This window comes from Puma concolor, chromosome C2 (assembly GCF_028749965.1).
Source record: "Puma concolor isolate L17-30 chromosome C2, mPumCon1.1.hap2, whole genome shotgun sequence".
Taxonomy (NCBI): domain Eukaryota; kingdom Metazoa; phylum Chordata; class Mammalia; order Carnivora; family Felidae; genus Puma; species Puma concolor.
The window spans coordinates 6,182,573-6,197,742 of record NC_141675.1 but is presented as its reverse complement, the minus strand read 5'-3'; the positions used below and the strand labels follow the sequence as shown (position 1 = coordinate 6,197,742).

Here is a 15,170-nt window from a genome sequence, read left to right as displayed (position 1 = left end):
GTTTTTCCCAAGGGCCGGTTCTGGCCGTTGGCGGTGTTGCCTCTTGCCTAGCTGAGTGTTCATTCTTCCTGCCTTTTGCGTTAGTGCTGAGGGCACGCGAGGCCTGACTTGCAAGGGAGTCCCTTCCATCCCAGGAGCTGCTTGGAGGTCCATCAGCGTGCACGTCTGCTCAGCAAATCTGTTCCCCAGCTCTGGGTCATGTTTTATTTCCGAAGCTGGGGGCTGAGGGCAGAGCCTCAGAGCTGGTGGGGTGACATGTATCTCTCATCATAAGAGCCTTGGCCCCGGAGCCGCAGGGTGCAAGCCGCCTCACCAAGCACACCTTCCACCGCCAGTGTGGACTCGTACAGCTCACTGCTCCTATGGGGAGTGGGGGTGCTGAGGTTAGGAAGGGAGCCCCGAGCAGGGGCTCTAGCCTGTGGGCAGGGCTGGGAGAGGCTGGTACCTGGCAGTGAAGAAAACTTGGAGGGTGATGGTATTTGGGGGTGCATTGACCAGTCGCGCTTCCAGCAGCCCACTGCTTGGAGATACCCTGAAGGCCCCAGGGTCGTTGTCTGGCTCCTGCCGGCCTGCACCAAGGGAAGCATAGGCAGCTCCATGTGCCACCCTGGGAAGGCCCCCATCAGTGCCACAGGGCAGGGCAACCATGGGGTCACTTGGGATTTGGGAATCGGCATAGTTTCCGATGCAGGAACTCCCAGGTGGTGCCAGCCTGCAGGGGAAACCGTGGGCATGTACAACCTACCCATCAGCACGGCCCAGTAGCTCCGACAGCCACTCAGGTTCATGAGGTAAACCTCCCGGACCTGTGCCTGGTTCACAAAGCAGGTCCCGAAGTCCACCCAGCTGGTGGAGAGCTGCAGCTCGGGCACGGCCACGGTGGCCTTCAGGGGCACCACCTGGGGGACAGAGCAGAGCCTGTAACGTGGGGGCCCTCGTCCACTGCTGCCGGGCTCGAAGCCAGGCGTACAGATGCGGAAGCTTCTGAGGAGCTCCCAGGCAGCACCGCAGCTGTGCAGGGGGCTGGCCTGGCATCGAAAACCCAGGCCGGCGGGCGTGTGTGCAGGTCAAGGGCCCGGAAGGCGCCATCTGCTCTCCCCACCATCCCTTTCCCCCTGCCCCCATCAAGCTCTGTGTGTCCTGCTCCCGGTCGGGCCGCCCTCCCCGTCTTCCTCCATCCCCTGGGGGCCCCGAGGCCCAGCCCTTTGCCCCGCCTGGGCTCTGGGCCATCTCCCCTCTTCCTGGCCAGTGCCCCCACGTCACCCTCAGGCGAGGCGCTGCCGCGCTCACCTTCCCCGCCCCTGGGCACCCGCTGGAGGGCCCGCCTGGCTAGACTGATTCTTCCTCCTGGCCTTTCTCGAACCCGCCCCTCAGGCTATCCCTTCTCGGTCCTCACCTGCGTCTTGCAGCCGGGAGCCCCATGTCCCACCCCACGGCACGGCCCCTGGTTCTGAGCTGAGATGGGGAAGGAAGGAAGACCTGTATTTCTCGGGGTGTGTCCTCGGGGAAAGGCGTCCTCCAGGGCACGCCGGGCCCTCAGGGCAAGGGCCGGGGCCGCTCCCGTTTCTGAGGGCCGCGTGGGGGGTCCCACCTCCTCCGACCCACCAGGACAGTCTGGCCCGCTGCCCCCCTCGGCGCGCGCGGGGCAGGCCCGGGACTCGCCTGAGCGGGCTGGTCGGCGTACTCCAGGAGCAGGTTCTGAGCGAACACCATCTCCTTCTCTCCGTTGGCATGCCGCCGAACGTCCACCCCGGGCAGCATCTGGTCCGCCGGGAGCTTCTGATAGGAGAGCAGCTCCAGGGACAGCGAGAAGGACACGTTCACCTGAGCAGACGTGAGCAAGGCCGTCGCCTCGCGCTGCCGAAGGCGGGCGGCAGCTTCCCCACCTGGCGATCGGTCCTCCTTCCTCCCACGGCCCCCGCGGCCCGGACGGGGCCGGCAGGGTGCCTCCCTCCACCCGGCGCCCGTGTCTGGGGTGTTTGGCCCACGGACGCTGCACCCTGCCCTGCGCCCCACACCCGTTAGTACGAGGAACTGAGGCCCCCGAGGGGACACGGCCAGCAAACCTCCCTTTACCCCTTGGCGTGAGCAGGGCTGTGGGCGGGCCTGTTGGCCCAGCACTGCCTGTGTCCTTATCCTGAGGACACAGAGGAGCCTCTGATGGCTTGTAAGCAGGGGATGTCGGAATCAGGAGGTGGGCTGAGGGGAACGTGAGTCAAGGCCAAGGTGAATCTTAGCCCAAGGCAGGTGGATGCGTGGTTCCCCCGGTTCTTTGGGACTAGCTCCATACAGTCAACTGAGGCACTTGTTAAAAAAGTAGCTTCCTGGGCCTCAGCCTGGACCTTCTGGTCTCTGGAGGTGGGGCCTGTGAACTTCTATCTCCAGCAAGTTTTCTAAAGGCCACGGCTCTATTGCCAGACTTGGAAATCATTGTCCTAGAGCAACACATGGGTGTGGGATGACCTGGAGACTGAGGCTGGGGGTCAGAGAGGGGCTGGGAAGGAGGATGCCAGGCTCTGCTTGGGCACAGGGTGGAGGGCGGTGCTGTCTGCTGAGGTCAAATGTTTGAGAGGGAGGGAGGGAGAATCGCAAGCCAGAGCCTTGCTGTCTGCGCCGATCCCTCCCCGGGGCTCCAGCTCATGAACCATGAGACGAGGACCTGAGGACCTGAGCCCAAACCGAGAGTTGGACGCTTAACCAACTGAGCCACCCAGGCGCCCTTCCCTGAGGCATCTTAAAGGGACCTTTAACCACTTGGTGACAGCCAGCTCTGGTAGAACCGGACTCGGGCTGTGTTTGGGGGCTGCCGCTCAGTTTTCCTCTGGAGAAGGAAGCAAATGCTGAGTGAGGGTGCCCTTCTTCTGTAGATCTGCTCCCCTGCTCCCCTCCGTGATGAGGTCCTTGGGGTAGTCTGTCACCTAGCACAGCGTATGGCCCGCCCTCAACACACCTATGCCCGAGCGCACACCGGAGGAGAACGTGGCTGCTCCCTCCAGCTCTGGAAGTGGATGACACGAGAGCGTGCCGTGTCTGGATGCCAATGTCTGCGCACACGTGTGTGAGGGCGTTGTGTATGCGTGCGTGCGTGAGGGGAAGGTGCCCACTGACCAGCATGTTCTCCTTCGGGCGGAGCACCAGTGGCTGGCCGGCCGTGGCCAGCTCCTCGTCACACCCCTGCACCCGGCCAGGAGCTCTGCGGCTGCGGCTGGCCCCATCTTGAGCAACAGAGAAGGGCCTGGAGACCAGGAGCCGGAAGGACTGTGGGATTTCTGTGGTGTTGGTCAGCTTCAGACGGTGGGTGGTCACCAGCTCGCTCAGCACCTGGGTGGCCACAGAGGTGGGGGACACGAGGGAGGTCTCTCTCCCCTTCGGGAGCCCATGGCTCTGGGCTGGAGGCATTTCCAGGGGTGGGGGAGGCCTTTCAGGGATATCTGAGGTCCAGGTAGATTTGTGGGGGGCGGGGGTGGGGGGGACAGCACACTCACCGCAGAACAGGGCTGCTTGGGGATGAGGTCGCTGGCCTGGTGCCAGAACTCTGTGCCACCGCCGTAGTCCGGCTCCACGCTCAGCCTGCCGGCAGCGGGCATGGCTGGGCCCCAGGGGCCTCCGGGCTGTCCCCTCGCGGCTCCCCCGGCCAGCCTCTGCCTGGGCTCACCTGCTGGCTTCTCCCTCCCACTCCCCATCTCCTTGCTCCCCGGAAGGGAGGCCCAGCCAACTCACTGTGCGGGCCTCACAGAGCTGCACAGGTCCAGTCTCAGGGCTCCCACGGCGAAGTCCTGCAGGCGCCGCCGCCTCCCGGGAAGCTCTCTTGCCACCTACCGAGCCCCAGACCCGTCACGGGCAGCGTGCCCCCTGCGATGGGCAGCGGCCACGGCCCCACCCGGCCAGGAGGGCTCACCTCATCGTCCAGGCTCATGAAGCCCAGGGCATAGCCGACACACTCCACTTTATGCCGGGTACCGGGGCCGAGCAGCACGGGCGTGAAGGACACAGAGATGCTGCTGCTGCCGCCGGCGGGGACCACCTGCACGGACCGCGGCCTCAGTGCCCCAGCCCTCCTACCGACCTGGCCCGAGGGGCCTCTGCTGGCCGCGCCCGCCCCGCCCACCTCACCATCTGCTTGGGGCTGACGCGGTACAGGTGGCCACAGGGCACCCCGTCGTGCTCCCGCAGGACGACTGAGACGATCTTCCGTGAGGCCCTGTCGCTGACCCTGGAGCAGCCCTCGGCCTGTCGTCAGAGAGTCACTGGGGCTCGCGCGGGCTCAAGGCCCACAGGCCCCGGCTTGGCAGCCGGCCCACCCCGCCCCTCCACCTCCGCCCCTGCTCACAGACTGGGCAGCTTCATGGCTGGAGTCTGACTCATCGGAGGAGCTTGGGGACCAGAAGGAGCTGCTGCTTGCAGGGGTCTCTGGGCACAAGAGGTCGTTTCCAGCCTGGTCCCGCAGCGGGAAGGGTGGCCCATAAAACACCAGCAGCTCCACCAGCCGGTCCTCCCTGTCTTCCGGAGTGTAGGTCTCCCAGTCCAGGCGGATATCTGGGGTGGGGGGGGGGGTGGGGGGGGTGGTGAGGGCTGAGGTAGGGGCGGACGCATCTTCCCTGGACCCCCTCCCCGCAACCCCTGATGCTACCTCTTCTGCACTTAGGGGCGCGGGGGGGGGGGGGGGGAGGGCAGGCTTGCCTCCTTCCTAGTGCCACTTCACAAGAAAAGTCCACAGGCTATCCAGCTGGCTCTGCCAGCCCGACCCCCTTACGGGAGCCCGACCCCCTTGCGGGAGCAGGCCTTCACATCCGAATGCGCCACTCCAGGCATTTGGGGCTCTCCCCACAGCTTCCCCAGGCCCTCCAGCCCCTCTCCCCACCTTCTCCCCTCCGCCCATCGCCTCCTGCCGCACTCACTTCCATCCCCAGCCAGGCTAGTCTGGGTGCCACCATCTTGCCAGGATTCTCACCCCCTTTACCCCCATCCTTCTGCCCACCTGGCAAAGCCTAACCCTGGAGAACTGGACTGACCCTCTGGTCCCCACTATCACGCCCTCCCTGCTCCCTGACACCTGCACTGCCTCCTGGGTACCAGGCTGCCAGCCCCCGCTCACCCCCCGGAGCCCCCAAGTCCACACAGCCCCGGCACCCCATCCCAACACGCCCGTGTCCCAGCGGGCATCTGTGCTATCCTCCCTCCTCCCGCCGCCTCAGCCCACCCCCTCTCCGGGGCCAGCCCTGCCCAGTCTCCCCTCTCCCACCTGCTTCAACCGCACGTAGGCAAGGCCAGTTCTCCCCGTCTTGGACAAGCTTCCCTCTGCCAGACAACCTTCCCAGTACCACCTCTGCCTGCACAGCACACTTGCAGGACCCCATCCACCGTCGCCCACCGTCCTCTGCTCTCAGCCACTCCCCAGCTCACGTCTGACTCGGCCCGCCCTGCAGGAGACCTGGTGAGCACGCCCAGGTGCCCGAGCTTGTGTTTCTTCAAGTTATTACCTTGGCATCTGCCTCTCACACCCACCAAATCCCTCTCACCAAGGCCACCCAGTGACCTCCATTCTCTGAAGTTCAGTAAAGACCGAAATGGGCGCATGATGATGAGCCCCGAGGCCGGGAAGGGAACCACCAAAAGGAAGGAAGGTAGAAGAGAAATTCCAAACTAACCCAAAGGAAAACAGAACAAAGTCACAGAGAGCACAAGAAAGAAAAAGTAAAACGAATCACAAAATAAGGGAGAAATATATAGATTTTTTCCTATTAAAAGATAACGCCAGGTTGGGCTTTTAAAAAGCTCAGCTCTCTGTTGTTTACAAAGAAACATCTCAAAGCGATACAGGGTGAAAACAGGGAAGGACACAGAGGACGTTTAGTTCTCAATGCATCTGACGACACAGCAGCGAAGAAGTGAAACTGCTGGAAACACCAGGAGGTTTTCCTTTTTTTTTTTTTTTTTTAAGATTTTAGTTTTAAGTAATCTCTCCACCCAACGTGGGGCTCGAGCTTCCAACCCTGTGATCAAGAGTCGGAGATGCCAGGAGACCTTAATGAAATAAAGCCGATTAAAGCGCAAATTCAATGTCCCCTCCCCTAACTGCCCGGACCTAGTGGACACACGGAGCAGGGTCACAGGCTGCCAGCGCCCCCGCCTGCTGCACATTCCTTACAATTGCCAAGGAGCTTAACGACAGACCTGCCCTGGCCCTGCCCCTCGAGACACTGGCTCAGCCTGTGGGGTGGCCTAGCCTCACCATGCCTTAATCCCTCCACCTCCAGATTGCCACAGCTCCTCCTGTGGCCCAGACGCTCCCCATTCTCACACGTTTCCTCAGGCCCAGCTGGCTCGTCCTCCCTCCTCGTAGCCCGGACGCCCCTCCACGGGGGAGCCTGCCCCGCACCCTATGCGATTCTCCAGCAGTCCCCTCGATGCCCTCAACCTGGGGACAGCCCACAGTCCCGTCTGCACCCCCATCGGCACGGGAGCCTCTCGGCGGACTCTGCCATCTGTTCCCTCTGGATCCCCAGCAACTCGTACAGCACCCGGCTGTGGCTCAGTACTGCTGGCTAAAGGGATGGGAAAAGGTGTCCCCTGCCAGTGTCTGTCCTTTTGCAAAGTGAACCTGATGAGAACAGCATCTAAGGCCCCACGCACTGAGGGACCCACGGCTGGGCAAGGGCAAGTCCTGCGCTCAAGCATGGAAGCAGCTGTCTCTGACATCCTCCGGGCTGGCTGGTTGCTCCCCTGCTGGGCCCTCCGGGGTCTTCCTCAGTCACCACAGGCCACCCGGATTCCTGGGCCTGGTCACGGGCCATCAGCTTCCCTCGGCCCCATCATCCCTCCCAGCCTTGCCCACCACACGGCACAGCCAGTAGATAGAGCCCCAGTTTATCTCGTGAGCCTCTTACCACAGGGGCTGGAGTTATTCAAGCGAAGGACCCTGGTGACTGTGTCTCCTCCGGAGACCTGGGTGCCGAACCTGGAGGCAGGAGACGGGGTTCAGCGCAGCCATAACCAGCATGCACCTTGCAGACAGGGCTGCTTCAGAGAGGAGGCTGGAACTGGGGCTCAGGCCGGGAGGAGGCCCGCAGTGGTTTATCCTGAAGTCATGAAGACCCAGGGCTGGAGTCCTTCCCCGTGCAGTGCCTGGTGAGCTGGGACCTGGGCTGTTGGATGCCCTGGTAGCACCCGCTCCACACCCCCACCCCCCATCTACCGACAGCGCAGATCCCAACTCGTGGGGTGGGGCCCCAGGCTTGGCACTGACCTCAGGCCACACGGACTACTTGCTACTTCTATCCTCCAAAGTTCTCTGCGATGTGCAAACAGCAGCCATGTCCCCGGAGGGAACATGCCTCTCTCCTCCAGGGCAGCCCTGTCCTGGGGCTTTCTTGCTGGGTGGCACCAAGTGGCCTTGGGCCAGCTGGAGAGCCACGAGTCAGCACGGGGAGCCACGTTTGGAGGCCAGGGGGTTTCAAGGGTTAGAGGATGAGGCCGGGGGCAGGGGGGAGGGTCACCTGATGACAGGCTCCTTCTGCAACTGGTCTGTGGTATAGTAAGTGGTCCTCAGGGAGCTGATGGGGCAGCCCACGACCGCCATATGCACCGGGATGACTGTTGGTGGCAGGTCGCCCACCTGCAAACACACACCAATCCTTTGTCTCTTGTCCCTTGCTGCCATGGCATTCCCTGGCTCCGCATTCCCTCTATTCACGGCCTTCCCTCCCCAAATAAGACAATGTACGTAGCTCACTCCTCCGTACTAAACTAAGAAATGCTTTTTGGGTCATCCGTTCGCAATTATCCCTGTATCCTCCAGTCCAGAGGACCACACAAGAACCATGCACAGCAGGTACCCGTGGCACCCTGAACGAGTGAGTGGAGGGCCAGTGGGAGAGTGAGTGAATGCACCAAGGGCTAGGTGACAATATGGCTTTGGGAGGCCGTTACAGCTTCTCCACACTCACTGCCCCTCCAGGCCTCATGTCCTGGCCCAAGCAGGCGGCCCATCAGATTCCTCTGCCCTCCTCAGTGTGGGCCCAGCCTCGTGGGACCCCACAGGAAAAGGTATGGAAGGTTTTGCTCACGAGGACCCCTCCTGCCCGAATCCCTGTGGTTGCCGTGGAGGTGAATGCCTATCCCAAGCTCAGTGGGCACAGTCTTACAATGTGGAGAGATTTGAGAGGCTGAGGGCCAGGGGTTGAAGGAGACAGAGCTCGGAGGTAAGGCCGGGCCCAGGACATCTGTCCTTACCGTGCAGATGAGGTCGTCCCAGTACTCGCCCCACATGTTTGCATAGCCCGTGATGTCGATGCGCAGCTGCTGGTGGGCCGCCAGCATGCCCTGGGAAATGTGGGGAAAGAAGGCAGCTCCTTTCCCATGAGACAACAGGCTTTCCATAAAATCTGGGCGAGAACCAGGAATGGGGATTCAGGACTCCAGGGTAGGAATGAGGTCCAAACCCTCAGGAGTTAGCAAAACACTGTACCAGAGAAGCCGCTCCACAGGCTCTCCTTGGTCTGGCTAAGCAGACCCTCCTGGGAGCCCAGAATCCAGCAGACGGCCTTCTTTACCTCTTGGGGGTCAGGCCCCAGTGGGAAACCTCCCTTCGGAGCCGCCACCCGTCCCAGTCAAAACCAGGCCCTGTGCACAGGCCATCTGCCCTAGCCAGAAGATGGCCTCATTCGAAAGGGGGGCACGGAGGGCTACGGCCAGCTCAGAGGTCTTGCTAGAAAAGACGCTGGAATGGGGTCTGTGGCCAGGGTCCCCTCCCTGCGGCAGGCAGCCCACCCCTGAGAAGGCCCCAGGAAACGCTGCTCTGGCCCGCCCGGGGTGCTTACTCAGCTGCTCTCGCTTGGCCAAGCGTTCTCGAATCCGCGACGTCTTCAGCAGGGCAGGGGGCACGTCGGGGCTTTTACCAGACGGGACACAGAAACAGCATCGGGCCATCAGGCCTGTTCCCCAGAGCTGAGCCACCTCTCTGGGCGACGAGCATCCCACCAGGGGCACGGGGGGAGGAAGGCGGCTCTGCCCGCTCCTCGCAAGGGAGAAGTCAGGTCTGTTCACCTCCCTCTCTGGTCTCGGGGCCTGCCACACCCCTGTCGCCCAAAGCACCCCAGCTACCGGCCACCTTCCAGCCCAGGCATTGCCTTCCAAGAAACTCAGGAGGGACCTGTTATCCCTAAGCTCTGTGCCCTGGTGATCCTGGATACAGACCCAGCCCAGGGCCCTCCTCTCTTGCCCGGCCTTCTGCAAAAGGCCCTCTTTCCAGTCTTTCCTGCCGACATCGGTCCAGCATCGAGTGTGCACTAACTTTCCTGGAGTGGGCAAGTTAATGGCTCATAAACCCCGAGTGGCTCCCACCACCCACGGCAGGGGTTTTTATGTTGGGCTCCCCTGACTTAGGAGGTTAAGCGGTGAGGGGTTCGCTGGCGGGGTGCAAGACGTGCCAGTTTCTGGGCACTACTACCCCCCCCCGGGGGCTGATTTCCAGTTACAGCTTTGCAGAAGGCCTCACTGCCACGTCTCTGCCCTCACAGCTCCCTCCGCTGCCAGTGAACTTCTCCCTTATGCACTGGCCTGCATGCTGCCTGACCTACCGGAAACCCTCTACCTCACCACAGCCCCCGGCCTCTCCCGGAGGCCCCCCCCAGAGTCCGGGAGGTGGGCCGGTGGGAACCCCTCCTCTATGTGTCTCCGTGTCTAAACACAGGGAGAGACGCACCTTCTCTCTCCTCATACCAGCCGGCCTCTGGCCACTTAGGCCACACGTGTGCCCAACGGGGCCAACCCACCCGGCCACATCCTCCCTGGGACATGAATCCCCTCACTTACAGGCTGGGTTTCTGATTCGGGCCGTTTGAGGGGCCCCCGAAGTACTCAAACTTGAGGGTGAAGGGCGTCTGTATTGGGGAGCGGTTGGTCAGGATGAGCTGGCGGTTCACGCGGGTCCTCAGGGGCACCGTGGAGCCAAAGTCGAGGCAGAGCTCCTGCAGGTGGTCCGGCCACAGCCCTGTGCTGAGAACGCTGCCCCGTGCCCAGGGGCACCAAGTTACACGCCACCCTTGGCCCTGCCCAGTGAGCCCGCTTGGGTGGGAGCGCGAGAGCCACCTACGCGCGAGGCTTCATCCTTGGGCTGCCTCCCCGGTGAGCTGCCACCCAAGACACGTGCCAACAGGGGCCTCGGCTCCATAAACTCTCCCTGCCCGGGGGCGACGGGCCCGTCTCCCAGTTGCTGGGCCTCGTAGCTGCCAACAGCCCCGTCCCCTGCGTCTCCTACCCGCCTGGACGTCGCGCCACCAAGTGTGTGGGCAAAGACCGCACAGAGGGCGGGGTTTGGGTAGGGAGACCTGTTCCCACAGAGGTCGTGAGGGGCCTCAGTGACACCGTGGCCCTTTCTCGGCTGCAGGAATCAGCCGGGAGTAGGCCGGTGCCACCGTGGCACCACTGCTAGGCTAGTCCTTCGTACGGTCGCTCAGCCCTCGGGCCCCGGCCCCAGCCCTGGGCTCACCTGCCGTCAGAGCCCTCCGCAGAGATGGCAATAGCCACTTGCAGTCCCTGGGGTTTCCCAGAAATGCCCAGGACCACTGGCTCCTTCATGCCCGACACGGTACAAGGGAGGGCCAGATGGCTCAGCTCGTCCTGTAAGAAAGCCCACCGGGGGGAACATCACTACAGGTAAGTCCCAGGGCGGCCTGAGACGGTCTTCCCTCGCACAGGTGGTTGTTGTGGGGCGCTGAGCACAAAGTCTTGACCTCTGTTCTGTCCCATCTCTCTGGCAGGGCTCCCCAGTCCCTCCCTCCGGTGAGCCACCGTCACCGGCCTAGCCCGCTATCCCACGCCCTGGGCCCTTCCTCAGGGCTCCTGGCTCAGTCTGCTCCAAATATCTGGCCGTGCCCACGCGGACGGGGACCCCCTCAAAGCGGGCCTCTGGAGAAGCCACACGCTCATTCCGATGAAGCTGCTATGACAGAAATCAAGCCCTGCCTGCGTCGGGTCTGCTCTGTGCCTGAGCCCATCTGCCCGTCACCCTGGAGCTCAGATGCAGCTGAGGAAGAAAGTCTACTCTGTCCACGTTTGCCGGGGAGGAAATGAGACAGAGTCTCTTTTCCCACCAGAACCGCAAACAGATAGCTGGCAGCCAGCCCCAATGGCCTTCCTGTGGGCCGAGCTGGGGAGCAGCTGTGCCCTTCCTGGGACAAGGTGGCCACCAGCGAGCCTCGGGATCATCCGGGCAAATTGGAAAGCTGGGCCCACCCTCGGCTGCAGAGGAGGGGAGGGGTAAGCTGGAGCCAAAGGCCAGACGTGGCCAGTGGGTTTCGGCACAATCAGGCCTGCTCCGGGCTTCCTGACCTTGTATCCCTAGACGGCAGGCCTAATGGGGACGGGGACCCCAGCCTCATGGGAGGCAGGAGTGGGACTTGAGGCAGACCTCCCCGCCAGTACAGATACGGTTGCGGGGTGCCTTCCCAGTGCCTCGGGCCCCCTCACCACCGTACTCACCTGGGTGTGAGCAGTGAACTCCAGGCTGAGCTGGCGTTCCTCACTGGGACCCAGCGTGCCACGTCTCGGGGAGACCTTGGCCGTGCAGAAGTCTGCTTGGTGCCCCAACAGCTGGCAGACACGAGGACAGGCCTGTTGTCACCCGCGGGGTTCCCGGCACGGACCCAGGATCCACGCGGCGCTGGAGGCTGGCAGGCCGGAGGCCCGCAGTGGGACCAGGGGGGCTGCGTGCTCGCTGGTGGGAGTAATCCGCTGGTCCTCTCCCCTCCCCTTCCTGGATGAACCTCACACCTGTCAGGAGTTGCTGGGCTGAACAAGCTGCCCCGGGAGACCTAGGGTGATGGTGACCAGAGGGCTGCTGCCTCTGATGGCAGCAACAGACTCTGGGCAACGGACAGGGCCACGGGGGAGAGGAGGGCCTCTCTTCCGGGGAGCACCTGGGGGGCAACGTCCCTCTCCGCCCAGGCCTCTGGTGCTGACCGTGCAGGCTCACTCACCTTGCCCCAGTGGAAGCGGGTGGGCAGGAGTGTGCCATTGATGAGTCTAATGGTTGCCTTGGTGGGCACGCCCAGGTAGAGGTTGCTGACTTCCACGTGGCTGTTTTGCAGGTACACGTAGGGCTCCTGTATGTCGGCGTATACAGGAAGGTAGCTGGAACACAAGGAAGAAAGAAGAAACAAAACCATCTTTATTTTCAGATGATACAATGGTCTCTGTAGAAAATCCCAAGGAATCCAGATTAAAAAATTTTTTTTTAAGTTTCTTTATTTCTGAGAGAGAGAGAGAATGTGCATGAGTGGGGGAGGAGCAGAGAGAGGGAGACACAGAATCCAAAGCAGGGTCCAGGCTCTGAGCTGTCAGCACAGAGCCTGATGTGGGGCTCGAATTCGTAAACTGCGAGATCATGACCTGAGCCGAAGTCGGACGCTCAACCGACTGAGCCATCCAGGCGCCCCAAGATTTAAAAAATTCCTTAAAAAACAACGAGAAAACAATCTCCTGCAATCGATGAGTCAGCCAAGTTACAGGGTACAAACTACAAAAACTAATCACACTTTTATATGCTAACAACGAACATGTAGATACAGAAATTAAAAATACAATACTACTGACAACTGCTCAGAAAAATTGAAATACTTAGAGGTAAATCTGATAAAACGTATACAGGATTTGTATGCTGAAAACTATAAAACCAGCTGAGAGAAATCGAAGATTTAATAAACAGAGAGACAGACTCTATTCATGGATTCAAAGACTCAACCAGAGTAAAGATGTCAATTCTCTACAAACTGATCTATAGGTTTAACACAATCCTTATGAAACTCTCAGAAAAGATTCTTGTGAATATAGACAAGTTCATTATAAGATCTATATGGAAAGACAAAGGACACGGAACAACTAAAACAATTTTTAGAAGAATAAATAATAAAGTAAGAAATCACTGTGCTGGCTATTAAGACTTACTAAATGGCTACAGTAATCAAGGTAGTGAACATACACACAGATCAGTGGACCGATATAGAAAAATCTAGAAATACACTCACACAAATATGTCTGGCTGAGTTTTGTTTTTGCTTTTGCCTGAGGAATAGAGATAATATGTATTATGCTTTTACCCTTTTATTTTGCAATAACTATAGATTCACATTGCAGCTAAAACAAAAATTACACAAGAATCCCGTATGCCCTTCACCCAATTTCCCCAATTACCGGTAACCTCTTGCATAAATACAGTACAGAATGGCAACCAGGAGATCAATATTGATGCAGTCCATGATTTCGGCTCAGGTCACGATCTCAACAGTTTGTGAGATTGAGCCCCAGGGCCAACTTGGGATTTTCTCTCTCTCCCTTTCTCTCTCTGCCCCTCCCCAATGCACACACACTCTCTCTCTTTAAATGAACTTAAAAAACAAAACAAAACAAAACTATTCACCCGTTGAAGAACTTCTGAGTTGTCCCAACTGATTTTTGACAAGAGGTGTAAAAACAATATAGTATGGGAAGAACAATCTTTCGACAAACGACACTGGGAGAATTAGATATCCACAGGCAAAAATAAAATAAAGCTCTACCTAAACCTCACAACTTATATAAAAATTAACCCAAAACGTATCACAAGCCTAAATGTAAAACGTAAACCTATTAAACTTTTAGAAAACAACAGGAGAAAATCTTTAGGACCCACAATCACAATTCATAAAAGAAAAATTTGATAAACTGGACCTCACCAGAATTTTAAAAAATGTTTGCTCCGCAAAAGGCCTTTTTTCCTTCAAAAGACAAAATTGCAGACTGGGAGAAAATATTTGTAAACCAGGTATTGGACAAAAGACTTGTATCTCGAAAAGGCAAAGAACTCTTAAAACTCAACAATAAAACAACCCAATTAGAAAATGACATAAAGGGGTGTGTGGGGAGCTCAGTCAGTTAAGTGTCTGACTCTTGATTTCAGCTCAGGTCATGGTCTCAGGATCATGGGATGGAGCCCTGTGGCTCTGCACTGAGTGTGGTGCCTGCTTGAAATTCTGTCTGTCCCTCTCCCTCTGCCCCTCTCCCCCACTCATGTGCACTCTCTAATATAAAATGAAATGAAATAAAACAAATGACATAAAAATTTCACCAAAGACCTTGGATAAGCAGATAGCAAATAAGTACATGTAATATGTTCAAAATCATTAGCCAGTTGGAAACCATAAATGAAAATCACTCCAAGAATGGGGTAATATCCCTATACACCTATCAGAATGACTCAAATAAAAAACAGTGATGACACCAAAAGCTGGGAAGGATATGGTGAAGCTAGATCACTCACATGTCGCTGTGACAACGTAGAATGACAAAGCCACTCTGCAAAATTTTTCGGCAATTTCCCGCAAAGCTAAACGCCCACTTACCATACACCTGGCAATGTTATTCTTGAACATTTATCCTAGAGAAATGCAAACACATGTCCATACAATGACCTGTACACAAATATTCACAGCAGCTTTATTCATAATAGCTCAAACCTGGAGACAGCCCCGGTGTCCTTTCAAGGGTGCTGCTTAAACCGCACGTTCACGCCATGGAACTCTACTCCGCAGCAAAAAGGAATCGACTGTTCACACATGCAACCTGGAGAGCTCTCAAGGGAATTATGCTGAGTGGCGGGGGGAAAAGTCCACGTCAAAGGTTACATAGGGTATGATTCAACATTCTTGAAAGAAATGAATTGCAGATACGGAATACAGAATTGGTTTCATAATTCCAAAACCTCTAACAGACTGAGTCTGGTTCTGATGTTTGCTTTGTCTCTTCAGACTGTGGGTTTTTGGGGCTTTTTTCTTGCCTCTTTTCATGCCTTGTAATTTTTTGCTGGAAGCTGGACATTATGTATTGAGAAATCGGAATGGATGTAAATAGAGCTTTAACACAAAGCTTTATGTTCATCCGTCTAAGAGCTGGGCCACGTTTACTATTCGCTGTAGCTGTGGGTGGCAGAGGCTTCAGTCCCCTCCAGTGTCCTTGTTTTTCTCTCCCCTGTTGTCTTTGGGTTTACCTACAAACTCTTTTTTTCTTTAACTCTTTTTAAAAAAATGGTTTATTTATTTTTGAGAGAGAGAGAGCAAGCGCACCAGCGGGGGAAGGGCAGACAGAGAGGGAGACAATAGAATCCAAAGCAGGCTCTGGGCTCTGAGCTGTCTGCA

General features: G+C 58.2%; 1 protein-coding gene across 4 annotated transcripts in view; it reads right to left on the bottom strand.

The window, feature by feature from the left end:
* Positions 1–177: 177 nt before the first annotated feature.
* DLEC1 (DLEC1 cilia and flagella associated protein) overlaps positions 178–15,170 on the bottom strand; it is a 92,858-nt gene continuing 77,865 nt past the window's right edge. Inside the window, exons 20-37 of one of the 4 annotated variants that reach the window (XM_086720449.1) lie at positions 11,979–12,132; positions 11,482–11,592; positions 10,490–10,620; positions 9,814–9,996; positions 8,820–8,890; positions 8,233–8,384; positions 7,497–7,615; positions 6,888–6,958; positions 4,331–4,536; positions 4,114–4,230; positions 3,899–4,024; positions 3,721–3,815; positions 3,486–3,570; positions 3,109–3,321; positions 1,663–1,824; positions 746–899; positions 446–569; positions 178–360 (exon numbers count right to left, since the gene is read on the bottom strand). In XM_086720449.1, coding sequence (XP_086576575.1) covers positions 237–360; positions 446–569; positions 746–899; positions 1,663–1,824; positions 3,109–3,321; positions 3,486–3,570; positions 3,721–3,815; positions 3,899–4,024; positions 4,114–4,230; positions 4,331–4,536; positions 6,888–6,958; positions 7,497–7,615; positions 8,233–8,384; positions 8,820–8,890; positions 9,814–9,996; positions 10,490–10,620; positions 11,482–11,592; positions 11,979–12,132 — 2,398 coding nt within the window. In that variant the 3' untranslated portion in view covers positions 178–236. Of the gene's footprint in view, positions 361–445; positions 570–745; positions 900–1,662; positions 1,825–3,108; positions 3,322–3,485; positions 3,571–3,720; positions 4,025–4,113; positions 4,231–4,330; positions 4,537–6,887; positions 6,959–7,496; positions 7,616–8,232; positions 8,385–8,819; positions 8,891–9,813; positions 10,006–10,489; positions 10,621–11,481; positions 11,593–11,978; positions 12,133–15,170 lie in introns of those variants that run through there. The other 3 variants (XM_086720450.1, XM_086720452.1, XM_086720451.1) reach the window with 3 other exon arrangements.